This window comes from Oncorhynchus clarkii, chromosome 4 (assembly GCF_045791955.1).
Source record: "Oncorhynchus clarkii lewisi isolate Uvic-CL-2024 chromosome 4, UVic_Ocla_1.0, whole genome shotgun sequence".
Lineage (NCBI taxonomy): Eukaryota > Metazoa > Chordata > Actinopteri > Salmoniformes > Salmonidae > Oncorhynchus > Oncorhynchus clarkii.
The window spans coordinates 54,262,490-54,279,063 of NC_092150.1; the positions used below are offsets into that span (position 1 = coordinate 54,262,490).

The window sequence follows — 16,574 nt, forward strand, 5'->3', positions numbered from 1 at the left end:
GCTGACCCTGTAAAACAACACCTATCATACTACTATGACTGACCCTGTAAAACAACACATTTCACTGCACCTTTCATACTACTGTGACTGACCCTGTAAAACAACACATTACACTGCACCTATCATACTACTATGGCTGACCCTGTAAAACAACACATTACACTGCACCTATCATACCACTATGACTGACCCTGTAAAACAACACCTGTCATATTATTATGGCTGACCCTGTAAAACAACACATTACACTGCACCTATCATATTATTATGGCTGACCCTGTAAAACAACACATTACACTGCACCTATCATACTACTATGACTGACCCTGTACTGCAACACATTACACTGCACCTATCATACTACTATGGCTGACCCTGTAAAACAACACCTATCATACTACTATGACTGACCCTGTAAAACAACACATTACACTGCACCTATCATACTACTATGGCTGACCCTGTAAAACAACACATTACACTGCACCTATCATACCACTATGACTGACCCTGTAAAACAACACATTACCCTGCACCCCTCATACGACTATGGCTGACCCTGTAAAACAACACATTTCACTGCACCTATCATACTACTGTGACTGACCCTGTAAAACACATATGTCAGAGTCAAGGCCCGCGGGCCACATCCGGCCCGCAAGAAGGTTTTTTACGGCCCCTGGGATGATCTTGATTTATTATTAGAACCGGCCCGCAGCAAGCCGGCAGCCCGCAGATCTTTTACACGCACCAATACTACATTTCCCACAATGCAAAGGTGACGCACCGAGCAGTAGGCTGCTTCATTTCAATATTTATTGGCACAGCAGTCGTCAGCATCACAGTAAAATTAACTTTCAGATACCCATCAAAAATGGCAAAACGGAAGGTGGATACTGAGAACCGGGGGTTTCAAACAAGGTGGGAGTCGGAGTATATGTTCACGAAGGTAGCTGGAAAACCTGTGTGTCTTCTGTGTGGAGAAAGTGTGGCGGTACTGAAAGAGTATAATCTGAGACGACATTATGAAACGAAACACGCGGACAAAAACAAGAATATGGACATGGAACAAAGGCTACAAAAGGCAGAGGAATTAAAACGAGGCCTCAAATCTCGACAGGCTCTGTTCAAAAAAGCCAAATCACAAGGCCAGGCTGCTGTCAAGGCCAGTTTTATTTTGGCAGAAGAGATCGCTAAATCAGCCCGGCCATTTACGGAGGGGGATTTCATCAAAAACTGCATGATTAAAGTTTGTGACGAAGTTTGCCCAGAAAAAAGGCAACTCTTTTTAAATGTGAGTCTGAGCAGAAACACCATTGCCGAGAGAGTAGACCAGTTGTCCATCAATCTAAAAGAGCAGCTTGTGAAAAAGGGAAAAGATTTTATTGCATATTCCTTGGCTGTGGATGAGAGCACCGACATTTCTGACATTGCCCAGTTGTCAATTTTCATCCGCGGAGTGGACTCCAACCTAAGCGTGACAGAGGAGTTTTTGGCTTTACGTCCTATGCATGGCACAACTACGGGGCATGATTTGTATGAAGAGGTGTCAAGATGTGTAAATGAGATGGAGCTGCCTTGGGAAAAACTCGTGGGTTTGACAACCGACGGAGCACCTGCGATGTGTGGACACAGGAGCGGACTGGTGGCGAAGATACGGGAAAAGATGCAAGAGGAAAACGCGACAGGTGAGCTGACAGCTTATCATTGTATCATACACCAGGAAGCGTTGTGCGGTAAAGCCTTGAAAATGGAGCATGTAATGAGCATCATCACGCGCACAGTTAACTTTATCAGAGCCAAAGGTTTGAATCACCGCCAGTTCAAGGCATTTCTGACGGAGTTAGAAACGGAGCATGGTGATTTGCCTTATCACACAGAGGTGCGATGGCTAAGCCAGGGAAAGGTGCTTCAAAGATGTTTCGAGCTTCGTGAGGAGATTTGTCTGTTCTTGGACAGCAAAGGGAAAGACACAACACAACTCCGAGACGAAATGTTTCTGTGTGAAATGGCTTTTCTGTGTGACATTACGAGTCATCTGAATGCAATAAACTTGCAGCTGCAGGGTCGGGATCGTGTCATCTCTGATATGTACAGTACAGTGAAGGCATTTAAAACCAAACTGACTCTGTGGGAGACGCAGATGCGGAAAGAAAATTTGAGCCACTTTCCCAGCTGCCAGACCATGAAAGAGAAGCTCTCTACCAGTGCGTTCCCGAGCACACAGTTGGCTGATAAAATAGGTATGCTTGCCGCTGACTTTCGACGCCGATTTGCTGACTTTGAAGCACAAAAAAGCAGGTTGGAACTGCTCGGTAACCCATTTGCTGTTGACGTGGAAAGCTCACCACCAAACCTCCAAATGGAGTTGATTGACCTCCAATGCAATGATGCACTGAGGGCAAAATATGCGGCAGTGGGTGCTGCGGAGTTCGCCCGTTTCCTCCCCGGCACAATGCCCCAGCTGCGCATCCAGGCTGCTCAAACGTTGTCTATGTTTGGCAGCACATACCTGTGTGAACAACTGTTTTCTTTGATGAACCTGAACAAAACATCACACAGAAGTCGACTTACTGCTGAACACCTCCACTCAATTCTGAGGATTTCTTCAGCTCAGAGCCTTACCCCGAACATTGATGAACTTGTGGAAAAGATGGGACACCACCAAGTATCACCCTCAACCTCAAACAAGTGAACATTACTGTGCAATCACATATTTAGAGTTTTTACTCAGTTCAAGTTTAAAAGTTAAAATTTAATATTTGTTTTCACTGCATGTTACTTCTCCTTAAACAAAGTGTTGTTTTTGATTAATAGATTTTTGCACTTTATTTTTTTGTATTTCAATCCAATTATATTTTAAAAATATTTCAGTTGAGTGGATGATAGAAAATTGCTATTATTGTTTTTTCTTTGAAGTAAATTTAGCCCACTTTTGCTAAAATAGAAAATATAGTCTACTGATGGTGCCTTGAATACCGGTTTCTTTCATTTAATGTTCATGTTATGGGGATATTTATATAAAGGAAATTTGTCTTTTGTGTCTGTTGAAAATTAAAGATTACTGACAGAGCCATAAGAAAATATTGCTTTATTTATCTGATCATATTGTAATATATTTGTTAGGTTTTCAGTAGGTTCAATTAGGTTCACTAGACTATATGCGTCATTTAAAAATTTTTCAATGAACATTCGAACAGTCCGGCCCTCGTCTTGTAGCTGATTTTTTTATTTGGCCCTCCGTCCATTTGACTTTGACACCCCTGCTGTAAAACAACACATTACACTGCACCTATCATACTACTATGGCTGACCCTGTAAAACAACACATTACACTGCACCCATCATACTACTATGACTGACCCTGTAAAACAACACATTACACTGCACCTATCATACTACTATGACTGACCCTGTACTGCAACACATTACACTGCACTTATCATACTACTATGACTGACCCTGTAAAACAAACCTATCATACTACTATGGTTGACCCTGTAAAACAACACATTTCACTCCACCTATCATACTACTATGGCTGACCCTGTAAAACAACACATTACACTGCACCTATCATACTACTATGGCTGACCCTGTAAAACAACACATTACACTGCACCTATCATACTACTATGGCTGACCCTGTAAAACAACACCTATCATACTACTATGACTGACCCTGTAAAACAACACATTTCACTGCACCTTTCATACTACTATGACTGACCCTGTAAAACAACACATTACACTGCACCTATCATACCACTATGACTGACCCTGTAAAACAACACATTTCACTGCACCTATCATACTACTATGACTGACCTTGTAAAACAACACATTACACTGCACCCATCATACTACTATGACTGACCCTGTAAAACAACACATTTCACTGCACCTATCATACTACTATGGCTGACCCTGTAAAACAACACCTATCATATTATTATGGCTGACCCTGTAAAACAACACCTATCATATTATTATGGCTGACCCTGTAAAACAACACATTACACTGCACCTATCATACTACTATGGCTGACCCTGTAAAACAACACCTATCATATTATTATGGCTGACCCTGTAAAACAACACATTACACTGCACCTATCATACCACTATGGCTGACCCTGTAAAACAACACATTTCACTGCACCTATCATACTACTGTGACTGACCCTGTAAAACAACACATTACACTGCACCTATCATACTACTATGACTGACCCTGTACTGCAACACATTACACTGCACTTATCATACTACTATGACTGACCCTGTAAAACAAACCTATCATACTACTATGGTTGACCCTGTAAAACAACACATTTCACTCCACCTATCATACTACTATGGCTGACCCTGTAAAACAACACATTACACTGCACCTATCATACTACTATGGCTGACCCTGTAAAACAACACATTACACTGCACCTATCATACTACTATGGCTGACCCTGTAAAACAACACATTTCACTGCACCTTTCATACTACTATGACTGACCCTGTAAAACAACACATTTCACTGCACCTATCATACTACTATGGCTGACCCTGTAAAACAACACCTATCATATTATTATGGCTGACCCTGTAAAACAACACCTATCATATTATTATGGCTGACCTTGTAAAATAACATATTACACTGCACCCATCATACTACTATGACTGACCCTGTAAAACAACACATTACACTGCACCTATCATACTACTATGACTGACCCTGTACTGCAACACATTACACTGCACTTATCATACTACTATGACTGACCCTGTAAAACAACACCTGTCATACTACTATGACTGACCCTGTAAAACAACACCTATCATATTATTATGGCTGACCCTGTAAAACAACACATTACACTGCACCTATCATACTACTATGACTGACCCTGTACTGCAACACATTACACTGCACTTATCATACTACTATGACTGACCCTGTAAAACAACACCTGTCATACTACTATGGCTGACCCTGTAAAACAACACCTATCATACTAATATGGCTGACCCTCTAAAACAACACATTTCACTGCACCTATCATACTACTATGACTGACCCTGTACCTCAACACATTACACTGCACCCTATCATACTACTCTGACTGACCCTGTACTACAACAGATTTTACTGCACCTATCATACTACCATGACTGACCCTGTAAAACAACACCTATCATACTACTATGGCTGACCCTGTAAAACAACACCTATCATACTACTATGTCTGACCCTGTAAAACAACACATTTCACTGCACCTATCATACTACTATGACTGACCCTGTAAAACAACACATTTCACTGCCCCTATCATAGTACTATGGCTGACCCTGTAAAACAACACATTGCACTGCACCTATCATACTACTATGACTGACCCTGTAAAACAACACCTATCATACTACTATGACTGACCCTGTAAAACAACACCTATCATACTTCTATGGCTTACCCTGTAAAACAACACCTATCAAATTACTATGACTGACCCTGTAAAACAACACCTATCATACTACTATGAGTGACCCTGTAAAACAACACCTATCATACTACTATGGCTGACCCCGTTAAAACAACACATTACACTGCACCCATTATACTACTGGGACTGACTCTGTAAAACAACACATTACACTGCACCTATCATACTACTATGACTGACCCTGTAAAACAACACCTATCATACTACTATGGCTGACCCTGTAAAACAACGCATTACACTGCACCTATCATACTACTATGGCTGACCCTGTAAAACAACACCTATCATTTTACTATGACTGACCCTGTACAACAACACCTATCATACTACTATGGCTGACCCTGTACAACAACACATTACACTGCACCTATCATACTACTATGGCTGACCCAGTAAAACAACACCTATCATAATACTATGACTGACCCTGTAAAACAACACATTACACTGCACCTATCATACTACTATGGCTGACCCTGTAAAACAGCACATTTCACTGCACCTTTCCCTTTTAATGTGACCTTAATATGGCCGACTGGTGGATTTTTTGCCTCTCATTGGCCAATATATAGCATCAGCAATCCATGGTATATATACATCATTATTGTCAATGTCCTGTTTACTATCCCCCCCAGGAAAGAAGTATCTGATCATAATAGTCTGCCTGACCCCAATGTCAATGTCCTGTTTACTATCCCCCCAGGTAAGAAGAAGTATCTGATCATAATAGTCTGCCTGACCCCAATGTCAATGTCCTGTTTACTATCCCCCCCAGGAAAGAAGAAGCGAGGCAGGGAGTTTGGTTCCTACTCTGGGGAGGTGAAGACAAATGAGGGAGGAGTGGAGGACAAAGCCCCCCGGCCGCCGGACATGAACCCTGTGATCAATGCTACAACTGTCAGCACCAACATGTCCCTTATCAGTAGCTCACTGGCAGCCTTCAACTATATAGCAGGTACAGCAAAGTTCACAATGTTACGGCAACATCGCAAGCACAGCGTTCACGCAACTTATACCTTCATAGCATGTTCAACGTTCAAACAACGTTACAGCAACATAGCTTAGTACAATGCTCACACAACCTACAACAATAAAGCAGGTACAAAAACATTCACACAACATTACACCAACTTAGCAAGTGCAGCAACGTTCACACAACGTTACACCAACAAAGCAAGATCAACGTTCACACAACGTACACCTTTATAGTAGGTTAAACATTCACGCATCCTATAGCGTCAGAGCAGGTACAGGTTCGCACAACATTACAGCAACTTTGCATGCCAAGCTAAGTTTACACTACATTACAGCAACTTTGCATGTAAAGCTAAGTTTACACTACATTACAGCAACTTTGCATGTAAAGCTAAGTTTACACTACATTACAGCAACTTTGCATGTAAAGCTAAGTTTACACTACATTACAGCAACTTTGCATGTAAAGCTAAGTTTACACTACATTACAGCAACTTTGCATGCCAAGCTAAGTTTACACTACATTACAGCAACTTTGCATGTAAAGCTAAGTTTACACTACATTACAGCAACTTTGCATGTAAAGCTAAGTTTACACTACATTACAGAAACTTTGCATGCCAAGCTAAGTTTACACTACATTACAGCAACTTTGCATGTACTGTACAGCGACATTCACACATTATAACAACTTTGCATGTACAGAAACATTCACACAATCTCTTAGTTGACAGTGAGGTAGAGAAGGGGTTAAGGTTGGGCTCTGAGGAACCTTTTACTGCAGTGGGCTAAATCAGGTCACACAAAGTGGTTATTGGTAGTCTTAAGCAAATTGACTTTGAAACCAAAGCATACACCTCACACACATGGTTATTAAAAGAAGACACCGGTAGCAGGTCAGATATAGAGTTGAAAAGTATTCCATTTTGAGTTTGCATTCCAATGTTACACTTTATATACATCACAGAGGACTGAAACATATCAAAACCGTTTGACATAGAAATACCAGATTTTCAGCATGTATTTTGAAATAATGTTTATTAAAAGTATGAATAACATTCTACCCATGAGGGCACTAGTCATTTGACTACAGGAAAGGGCTACAATCAACAATTGTTGACGCTAGGGCCCTGTAGTGGGTTTACATTGACATTTCAGTGTATCGTTTCTGTTAGGTTGTATGTGGGTGGTACAGACACTAATCTCCATTGAGGTTCCCTCTCCACTGTGACTGAGAGGAGCCACTAAATATGGACTTGAGGAATGCAGATGTAGAGATAGCTTCCCCTGTAAAATCCCCCTCATACTCACTCACACACACACATGAACACTGTCACACACACATACGGTATATGCACGCAGGCACACACACATTCTCGCTCTCACACGCTCACGCACGTGCCCACACACACACACATATTACGCCTGTTCCCGTAAGTCACCTGCTCCAGCCACCTGCTAAAACAGAGAGAACACAGTATTTCCTGTTCCTTTACCTCCCACTCGTATGGACAAAGATTTAATCGCTATTTTTTGTCCCAATCTCTGTGGTCATGGGAGCAGAGGTACAGATTCTTTCATTTCAAACGGTGCCTCTCTGTGTTCAAAATGATTTACTGAGCAGTTGTGTAAGGCCAGAATGAGTAAATCCAGCAGAGCAGGCAGAGCAAGTCGGAGTTAAATTAGTTTTTGCTTTCAAAGGCAAGATGTTGAAATGTATGAACTACATTTGGTTCTACATATGACAGTATTTGACTCTCTCTCTCTCTACAGACCACCCAGAGCGCGCGGCACTCTACTTTGTGTGCGGCGTGTGCCTCGGCCTTCTCCTCACCCTGTTTGCTCTGGTGGTCCAGATCTCGTGCCGCACCGACTGCCAGCCTCGCCGCCGCCGCCCCGGCACCACCACCAAGAACCGCCTGCGGCCCACCGACTCCTCATCGGACTCCAGCGACTCAGACTCGGACTGGGAAACCACGTCGGATCTATCCGCGCGCCGCCACCGCCGCTTCGAGCGCACGCTCAACATGAACGTGTTCACGTCTGCGGAGGAGCTGGAACGGGCACAGCGGCTGGAGGAGAGGGAGAGGATCATACGAGAGATCTGGATGAACGGTCAACCCGACATACCCGGGACGCGTAGCCTCAACCGCTATTATTGAGGCAAGAACGTAAATGAACCACTACTAGATCTAGATGAACGCGGGACACGTAGCCTCAACCGCTATTATTGAGGACCGTAAATGAACCACTACTAGATCTAGAAAGGGGGCTGTGAAGGTTGGAGTGCAGTACTTGAGATGGGATGTGTAGGACCACAAAAACACACTAGGGTTTGGGGATGGGGGGGGGAAGGGACCCCACCACCGGACCTGGTTTTCGGAGGTGTGCATGATAACAGGACCACTTTGGACTGCGGGGGTTTGGAACCGCACGATGGAACACAGTGACGCTTGCAGACCAGGAAGGATAAATATCCCCCTCTGTCTGTCAGTCAGTCTGTGTCCGTGTGGGCACTGTAAAGCAACAAAAAAAACTCTGTTAATGCAGTGAGAATAAGCTCCTACTTCTCAGCATGGTAAGCTTGACCCGGAGCCTGCCTCTCATTGGTGGAGGATGAAGGTGAAAGGTCAGCTAACTGCACTGCCTCGCATTTTACCTCATCGCACCCTCCTGAAGTGGAGGATCTTGAGATACTGAGACTATGAAGCCTGAAAGGTCAAAGGTGACTTAAGGACAGTTGCCAATGTTACTCCAGTGTTGCCTAGTGGATATTGAGAATTGGGCAAATCTGAAAGCGTGCAGCTTGCTTTATGCTCACTCACCCTCCAGTATTCAAATGGTCGAATGGCTTTAGGAGAGGCGTAACACTTACAGTTGAAAGGACATTGTGACACTCAAAGTGAAACTTACAGCGTAACACTTACAGTAAAATTGGACAGTGGGACAGTGGACCAATAACGTCACAATCTTTAAGAGGAAAATGACCATGGTCAACCAACACTGTCTTTTGAACTTTGAACCCAAAATGTGTTTTTTTTTTATTCTTCTCAAACATTTTATGAAATCTATTTTATATAATATTTAATAGTTGTATTGTTGTGTATTTTTGTCTTTACGGTTATTATTATGAGATATTTTTATACTGCGGTTATCAAAACTTGTCTGGCACCTCAGGGATGCAATCCTAGGGGAGTCAAAAATGGCACCCTATTTCCTTTATAGTGCTCTACTTTTGGCTAGAACCTTTTAAGGGTCTGGCAAATCACTGGCTAAAATTAGTGCACAACATAGGGAATAGGGTGGAGTTTTGGATGTAGCCCCTAGCGTTTCTGTGTATGGTAGTTTCTATTTGCTTCTTAAGAAGAGGATTGGGGCCCGAATTCATTAAGCTTCTCATTGTAGTGCTGATCTAGGATCAGGTCCCCCATGTCCATGTAATCTGATTCATTATGATATAAAAGGCTAAACTGATCCTAGATCAGCACTCTTACTCTTGAGTCACTTCATGAATACAGTCAATACTATACAATACTTCAGATGTGTCAGCATTTGAGCATTGGGCCAGTAACCGAAAGGTTGCTGTATAGGATCCCCGAGCTGACAAGGTAAAAATCTGTCGTTCTTCCCCTGAGCAAGGAAGTTAACCCACTGTTCCCCGGGCGCCGAAGACGTGGATGTTGATTATGGCAGCCCCCCCCCCACACCTCTCTGATTCAGAGGGGTTGGGTTAAATGCGGAAGACATTTCAGTTGAATGCATTCAGTTGTACAACTGACTAGGTATCCCCCTTTCCCATTTATAAAATAAAAAAACACCATGTAAAACGTGATTTAATAAGCTTATTTTTTATATGTTTTAATATGCACAGTGCAATGGCCTACCTGGCAACAAGGATGTCTATTGGTGGAGAAGGTAACCCAGTCAAGCTGTTATATTAGAATCCATCAATGAATTGCAATAATCTTTTTCTCACTTTGTCAAAAAGCCTTGTGTGTGTGTTGTCCACATGAAATTGGCGAGGCTGGCCCTAGATCAGTTTTGTCATGCCAGTGGCCATAGTACTTGTCAAGACAGCACAAAAAGATCTAGGACCACAGGCAAGGAAATGGCTACAGAACAAAATCCTGTTAATTTGCCTACCAGTGAAAGAGCTTCCTAAATATTACTGTGGTCATCACTACTAGGGTTAACCCTCACGTGACACTGTTGGGCTATCTGTCAGGTATTATTGTAATGATCATGTTGTTAATAATATAAGCTATTATCAATACAGTTCAGTTGCACTGGGTGAACCGTAGGAATCAGAAGAAGTTTGGGATTTTCTTGCATGAGAGGTGAAATGAGAAGGCAGTGAAGAATCTTCACTCCAACTGCAATCCATGATGTTTTTTTTATTGAAAAAGCTTGTGTTTCAGTTTGAATGGGACAGAAAATATGCCAATACAATAGCTGGTAAGTGAGACCAAAATATGACTCCTGTGCTTGGAATAAACTGTGTTGAAAATAAGGTCTTGACTCATCTTGTTTTATTTTTACCTAGTTATGTGAATTCACACAAATATTTGATCCACATCACCGCTGTTCAGTGTATCATGAAGATTGTGCGCCATCTGGTGGCGAAACATGCGACTTTCACGCATTTTATTTTGGTGATGTTAGTTTTGTTTATATTTCCCATTGCAACTGAAACTATTCCTGTTTTCTTAGTCACATCACCATATTTAAACCAGATTTCCATGGGAGTTTGATTAAATAAAAGGTGAATATCCTGCTGGCCAATGCTTATGCTTTCTGTTCAGTAACTGTCCATTATTTCCAATGGACAATAAACACTATTACAATATTACAAGCAATGTCGGTACACACTGGACATTGCCACTGGTGGCTTGCCATTTTTGCCAGGAAACACCTTTCGGGATGTTACGGGCCAAGTAGTTGAGCCGATCATGGAAAATAAACCTGCAATATAAATGTAACGTGTCGATATCTATCACGCTGTGGCCTACACTTGTTCGATTGCAACAAAAAGACTACATCGAGCTCTGATGCCCTTGGAATGTGGATTGTGCAGTGGCATTCTTTGTATTGCAAATTAAACCCCGTGTGAAATGACAAATAGATAGATAGCATAATAAGCTATTTTCTCGTTTTGTTACATATGATTGAAATTTTGTAGAAGCCTGTTTGAATGATTAACATGACTTACTGCAACTTGATACACTAGAAAATGTCTACAAGTGACAGTGTAAAACCATTAAGCTGTATACATCTGCTGTTAAGTTCAACATGCCAAGCATATTGGACTCCTCCAAGTCACCTCATAAACTAGCCATTCCATTGAGGTCAAAGTCAAAAACATTAACTTTAAACTACAACAGGGATTTGATTTTCCTGTGAATTCCTGCTTCTCCTCAATTCATAGAAACCGACTAGCTCTGGTCCAGGGCATGTGGCGCATTCCTCCACTGTTAGAGGAGGAATGTGCACTATTCCTTGGACCAGAGCTAAGAAATGGAACCTTGCAAGTGCTGGTTCATTTTTATTTGATATATTTTTGGGGTGGGGTCGAGGTGAGGAGGAGGATTATTTAAGAGACTGTTTGAAGAGGTAGGGTTTCAGATAATTTTGGAAGATTTCCTAGCTTCAGGAAGAAGCTGGTTCAACCAGGATAGAGAAGTGCTTGGACCGGGGTGAGCGGGAGCCGCCGTTCCATAGGATGGGAGGGCCAGGAGACCTGAGGTGACATAACGGCATGCTCGGGTTGGGGTATAGGGTTTGAGCCTAAAGGTAGTGAGGGGCAGTTCCTTTTGCTGTTCCGTAGGTAAGCACCATGGACTTGTAGTGAATACGAGCTTCGACTGGAAGCCAGTGGAGTGTCGGGTGACATCAGAGAACCTGGAAAGGTTGAAAACCAGGCGGGCTGCAGCGTTCTGGATAAGTTGCAAGGGTTTGGTGGCACAAGTGGGGAACCCAGCCAACAGCGAGTTGCAGTAGTCCAACTACTCTACGGATGTTGTAGAGCATGAACCTGCAGGCGCGAGTCACTGCTTTGATGTTTGCAGAGAACAATAGGGTGTTGTCCAGGGTCACATCAAGGTTCTTTGTACTCTGGGAAGGGGACACCGTGGAGTTGTCGACCGTAATGGGGAGGTCTTTGAGCGGGCAGGCCTTCACCGGAAGGAAGAGCAGCTCCGTCTTGTCGAGGTTGAGCTTGAGGTGGTGGGCCGACATCCAAGTTGAGATATCGGCCAGGCATGTAGAATTTGTGTTGCCACCTGGGTGTCAGAAGGGGGAAGGAGAAAAGTAGTTGAGTTTCATCCGCATAGCAGTGATAGAAGAGACCATGTGAGGCTATGGTGGAGCCGAGTGACTTGGTGTATAGAGTGAAGAGGAGAGGGCCTAGAACCGAGCCCTGGGGGACACCAGAAGTGATAATATGTGGTGCAACAACAGATCCTCTCCACGTCACCTGGTAGGAATGGCCTGCCAGGCAGAATGCAATCCAAGAGAGTGCAGAGTCTGAGACGCCCAGCCCTGAGAGGGTGGAAAGCAAGATCTGATGGTTCACGGTGTCGAAGGCAGTGGATAGATCTAGGACGATGTGAATAGAGAGAGAGTCAGCTTTGGCAGTGCGGAGAGCCTCCGTGTCACAGAGAATGGCAGTCTGTTATACTGCATGAACACAGTCATTGCGCTGATAATTTGTAGACCCCACTATCTATCGAGAGAGTTCTCATCTATATTATTCGTAGCAGTCTATTTACAACCACAAACCGATGCTGGCACTAGGACCGCACTCAACGAGCTACGGACTACAAAGGCAAACCCAGCCGCAAGCTGCCCAGTGACACGAGCCTACCAGACAAGCTAAATGCATTTTATGCTCGCTTTGATGCAAGCAACACTGAAGCATGCATGAGAGCACCAGCTGTTCAGGATTGCTGTGTGATCACACTCTCTGTAGCCGATGTGCGCAAGACCGCGGGGCCAGACAGATTACCAGGACGTGTACTCAGAGCATGCGCAGACCAACTTTCTTCATTGACATTTTCAACCTCTCCCTGACCGAGTCTGTAATACCTACGTTTCAAGCAGACCACCATAGTCCCTCTGACCAAGAAAGCGAATGTAACCTTCCTAAATGGCTACCGCGCCATAGCACTCACGTCAGTAGCCATGAAGTGCTCTGAAAGGCTTGTCATGGCTCACATCAACACCATAATCTCGGAAACCCTAGACCCACTCCAATTTGCATACCACCCCAAAAGATCCACTAATGACGCAATCCACTAATGACGCAATCTCAATCGCACCCGACACTCTACAGTGTGGTGCCAGGAATACAAACTCTTCCTCAATGTGAGCAAGACAAAGGAACTGATCGTGGACGACAGGAAAAAAAGGGCTGAACAGGCCCCCATTAACATCGATGGGGATGTCGTGGAGCGGGTCAAGAGTTTCAAGTTCCTTGGTGTCCACATCACCAACTAACTATCATGGTCCAAACACACCAAGACAGAGGGCACAAGAACACCTTTTCCCCCCCAGGAGAGTGAAAAGAAAAGTTATACAGCTGCACCATCGAGAGAATCCTGACCGGTTGCACTGCCTGGTATGACAACTGCTCGGCATCCGACCATAAGGTGTACTGCCCAGTACATCACTGGGGCTAAGCTTCTTGCCTATATGCTTGGTGGTGTCAGAGGAAGACCCAAAAAATCGTCAAAGACTCCAGTCACCCAAGTCATAGACTGTTCTCTCTACTACCACACGGTAAGCGGTAACGGAGCCAAGTCTAGGTCCAAAAGGCTCCTTAACAGCTTCTACCCGCAAGTCATAAGACTGCTGAACAATTAATCAAATGGCCACCCGGACTATTTACATTGACACCCCCCCCTGTATATAGCCTCGTTATTGTTATTTTATTGTGTTACTTTTTTATAAAAAAAATTACTTTAGTTTATTTAGTCAATATTTTCTTAACTCTAATTCTTGAACTGGGTTGTCATTTAAGGGCTTGTAAGTAAGGACTTCACGGTCAGGTCTAGCTAGACCTGTTGTATTCAGCGCATGGGACGAATAACATTTGATTCGATGTCATATCCTTAACCTAGGCCAGCCGATTGCAGGTGGACTCTCCCGCCAACATGAGCTTCCTGCTGCTCTCACCCCAAAGACACAGACACACACACACACACACACACACACACACACACACACACACACTATTATGAGTGTTCCCCTATTTACATGTTTGTTATGTGTGTTGTGTGTCAGAGGTGAGGGATGATAAGCGAATGTTTGAGAAGAGGCCTCTGGTGTGAGTGGATGACATGTAGATGACCTCCCAAGTTCTTGGACAGAAAGATCACGTGTTAGTGGTTTAAGCTTTACTCTTAAACCACAAGCCCTGAGCTTCCAACATGACCTGACGTGTGTGTGTGTTACAGGCGGAGTTGAAGGCAGAACTCGTAACAGCGGCAACATCTGGAGCTCCACGCCGTAATGGGTGACTTCTTGCAGTTCCTGTTACTACGAGGAACGAGAAACGTCTTCATGTTCGCCAGCAAGTACTTCTCCCCATTTGCCTCCCACCGACCCCTGGGGGCACCTTCAACCCTCGTCACCTTGAGGACACACACTGGGGCTGCATCTCAATAGTCTAGAAGCGTCCTCTCATAGGCACTTTAGTGAGGACAATACTCTTCTGGTAAGCACTTGTCACTAATATGTAGAGAGGCCCTTGAATGTGTTCATCAAATATGAATGCTTTTATGGGTGTTATGATATTTATTTTACGATATTGTTTTTACTGTCTAATGTTTTTGTTTGTATTAGCTTCCAATCAACTTTGTTGAAATGGTAATCGCAAGAATTACAGTTATGTGAGCTGGTGTGAATTAAAGAACATTTATTATTAATGTCTTGTATATTTTCCATGTTTTATTTATGTTAAGAACTTTATCCTCAAGTGTAATAATTCCAGTAACTGCTATTTTGCTTTGAGTCTGATGTGCCCACCCCATCATTTCTAAGACTGAAGTTATTCATTAAATTAGGCTCATGGTTCTCTGACTCAACAAGTAATGCTATTGTTTGGATAACTTTGCTTTCCTGACTTCCTACAGCTTGAATTATTTTCTCCACAATTGAACAGAATTATGTACATGTTCCTGTGGTTTGCATACATCTGTAATGCCTCCCTTGAACTACTGGGGGAGTCAGTCACAGTGACATCTCAGTAAATTTACTCAATGAATAGGTCTGTGAAGGTGTTGTTTTATTTATTATTTATCTTCATTTTTTTGGACTGACTCTCTTGCACTGGATCTATGCACACTCACTAGACTCTACCCACATACTCATGCATACTACACTGACTGACACACACACACTTCACATACAGTGCATGGAGAAATGATTCAGACCCCTTCCCCTTTTCCACATTTTGTTACTTTACAGCATTATTCTAAAATAGATTTTTTTATTAAATAATTTCCTCATCAATCTACACACAATACCCCATAAAGACAAAGCGAAAACAGTTTTTTGACATTTCTGCAAATATATAAAAAATGTAAAACATGAATACCTTATTTACATAAGTATTCAGACCCTTTGCTATGAGACTCGACATTGAGCTCAGGTGCATCCTGTTTCCATTGATCATCCTTGAGATGTTTCTACAACTCAACTTGATTGGTCCACCTGTGGTAAATTCAATTGATTGGACATAATTTGGAAAGGCACACGCCTGTCTAAGGTCCCACAGTTGACAGTGCACTTCAGAGGAAAAACCAAGACATAAGGTCGAAAGAGACAGGATTATGTTGAGGATCAGATCTGGGGAAGGGTACCTACAAATTTCTGCAGCATTGAAGGTCCCCAAGAACACAGTGGCCTCCATCATTCCTAAATGGAAGAAGTTTAAACCACCAAGACTCTTCATAGAGTTGGCTGCCCAGACAAACTGAGCAATCGGGGGAGAAGGGCCTTGGTCAGGATAGTGACCAAGACCCCAATGGTCACTCTGACAGAGCTCCAGAGTTTGTCTGTGGAGATGGGTCAACCTTCCAGAAGGACAACCATCTCT

The 16,574-nt window shown here is 43.1% G+C and overlaps 1 protein-coding gene across 3 annotated transcripts in view; it reads left to right on the forward strand.

Annotated features, from left to right (window-relative positions):
• Positions 1 to 10,988, forward strand: part of LOC139407726 (protein eva-1 homolog A-like) — a 206,220-nt gene extending 195,232 nt beyond the window's left edge. For 2 of the 3 annotated variants that reach the window (XM_071151579.1, XM_071151578.1), the window contains 2 exons: positions 6,279 to 6,458; positions 8,252 to 8,879. In XM_071151579.1, the coding sequence (XP_071007680.1) occupies positions 6,279 to 6,458; positions 8,252 to 8,640 (569 nt within the window). In that variant the 3' untranslated portion in view covers positions 8,641 to 8,879. Of the gene's footprint in view, positions 1 to 6,278; positions 6,459 to 8,251 lie in introns of all 3 variants that reach the window. The other variant, XM_071151580.1, reaches the window with a different exon arrangement.
• The last annotated feature ends 5,586 nt before the right edge of the window (positions 10,989 to 16,574 follow it).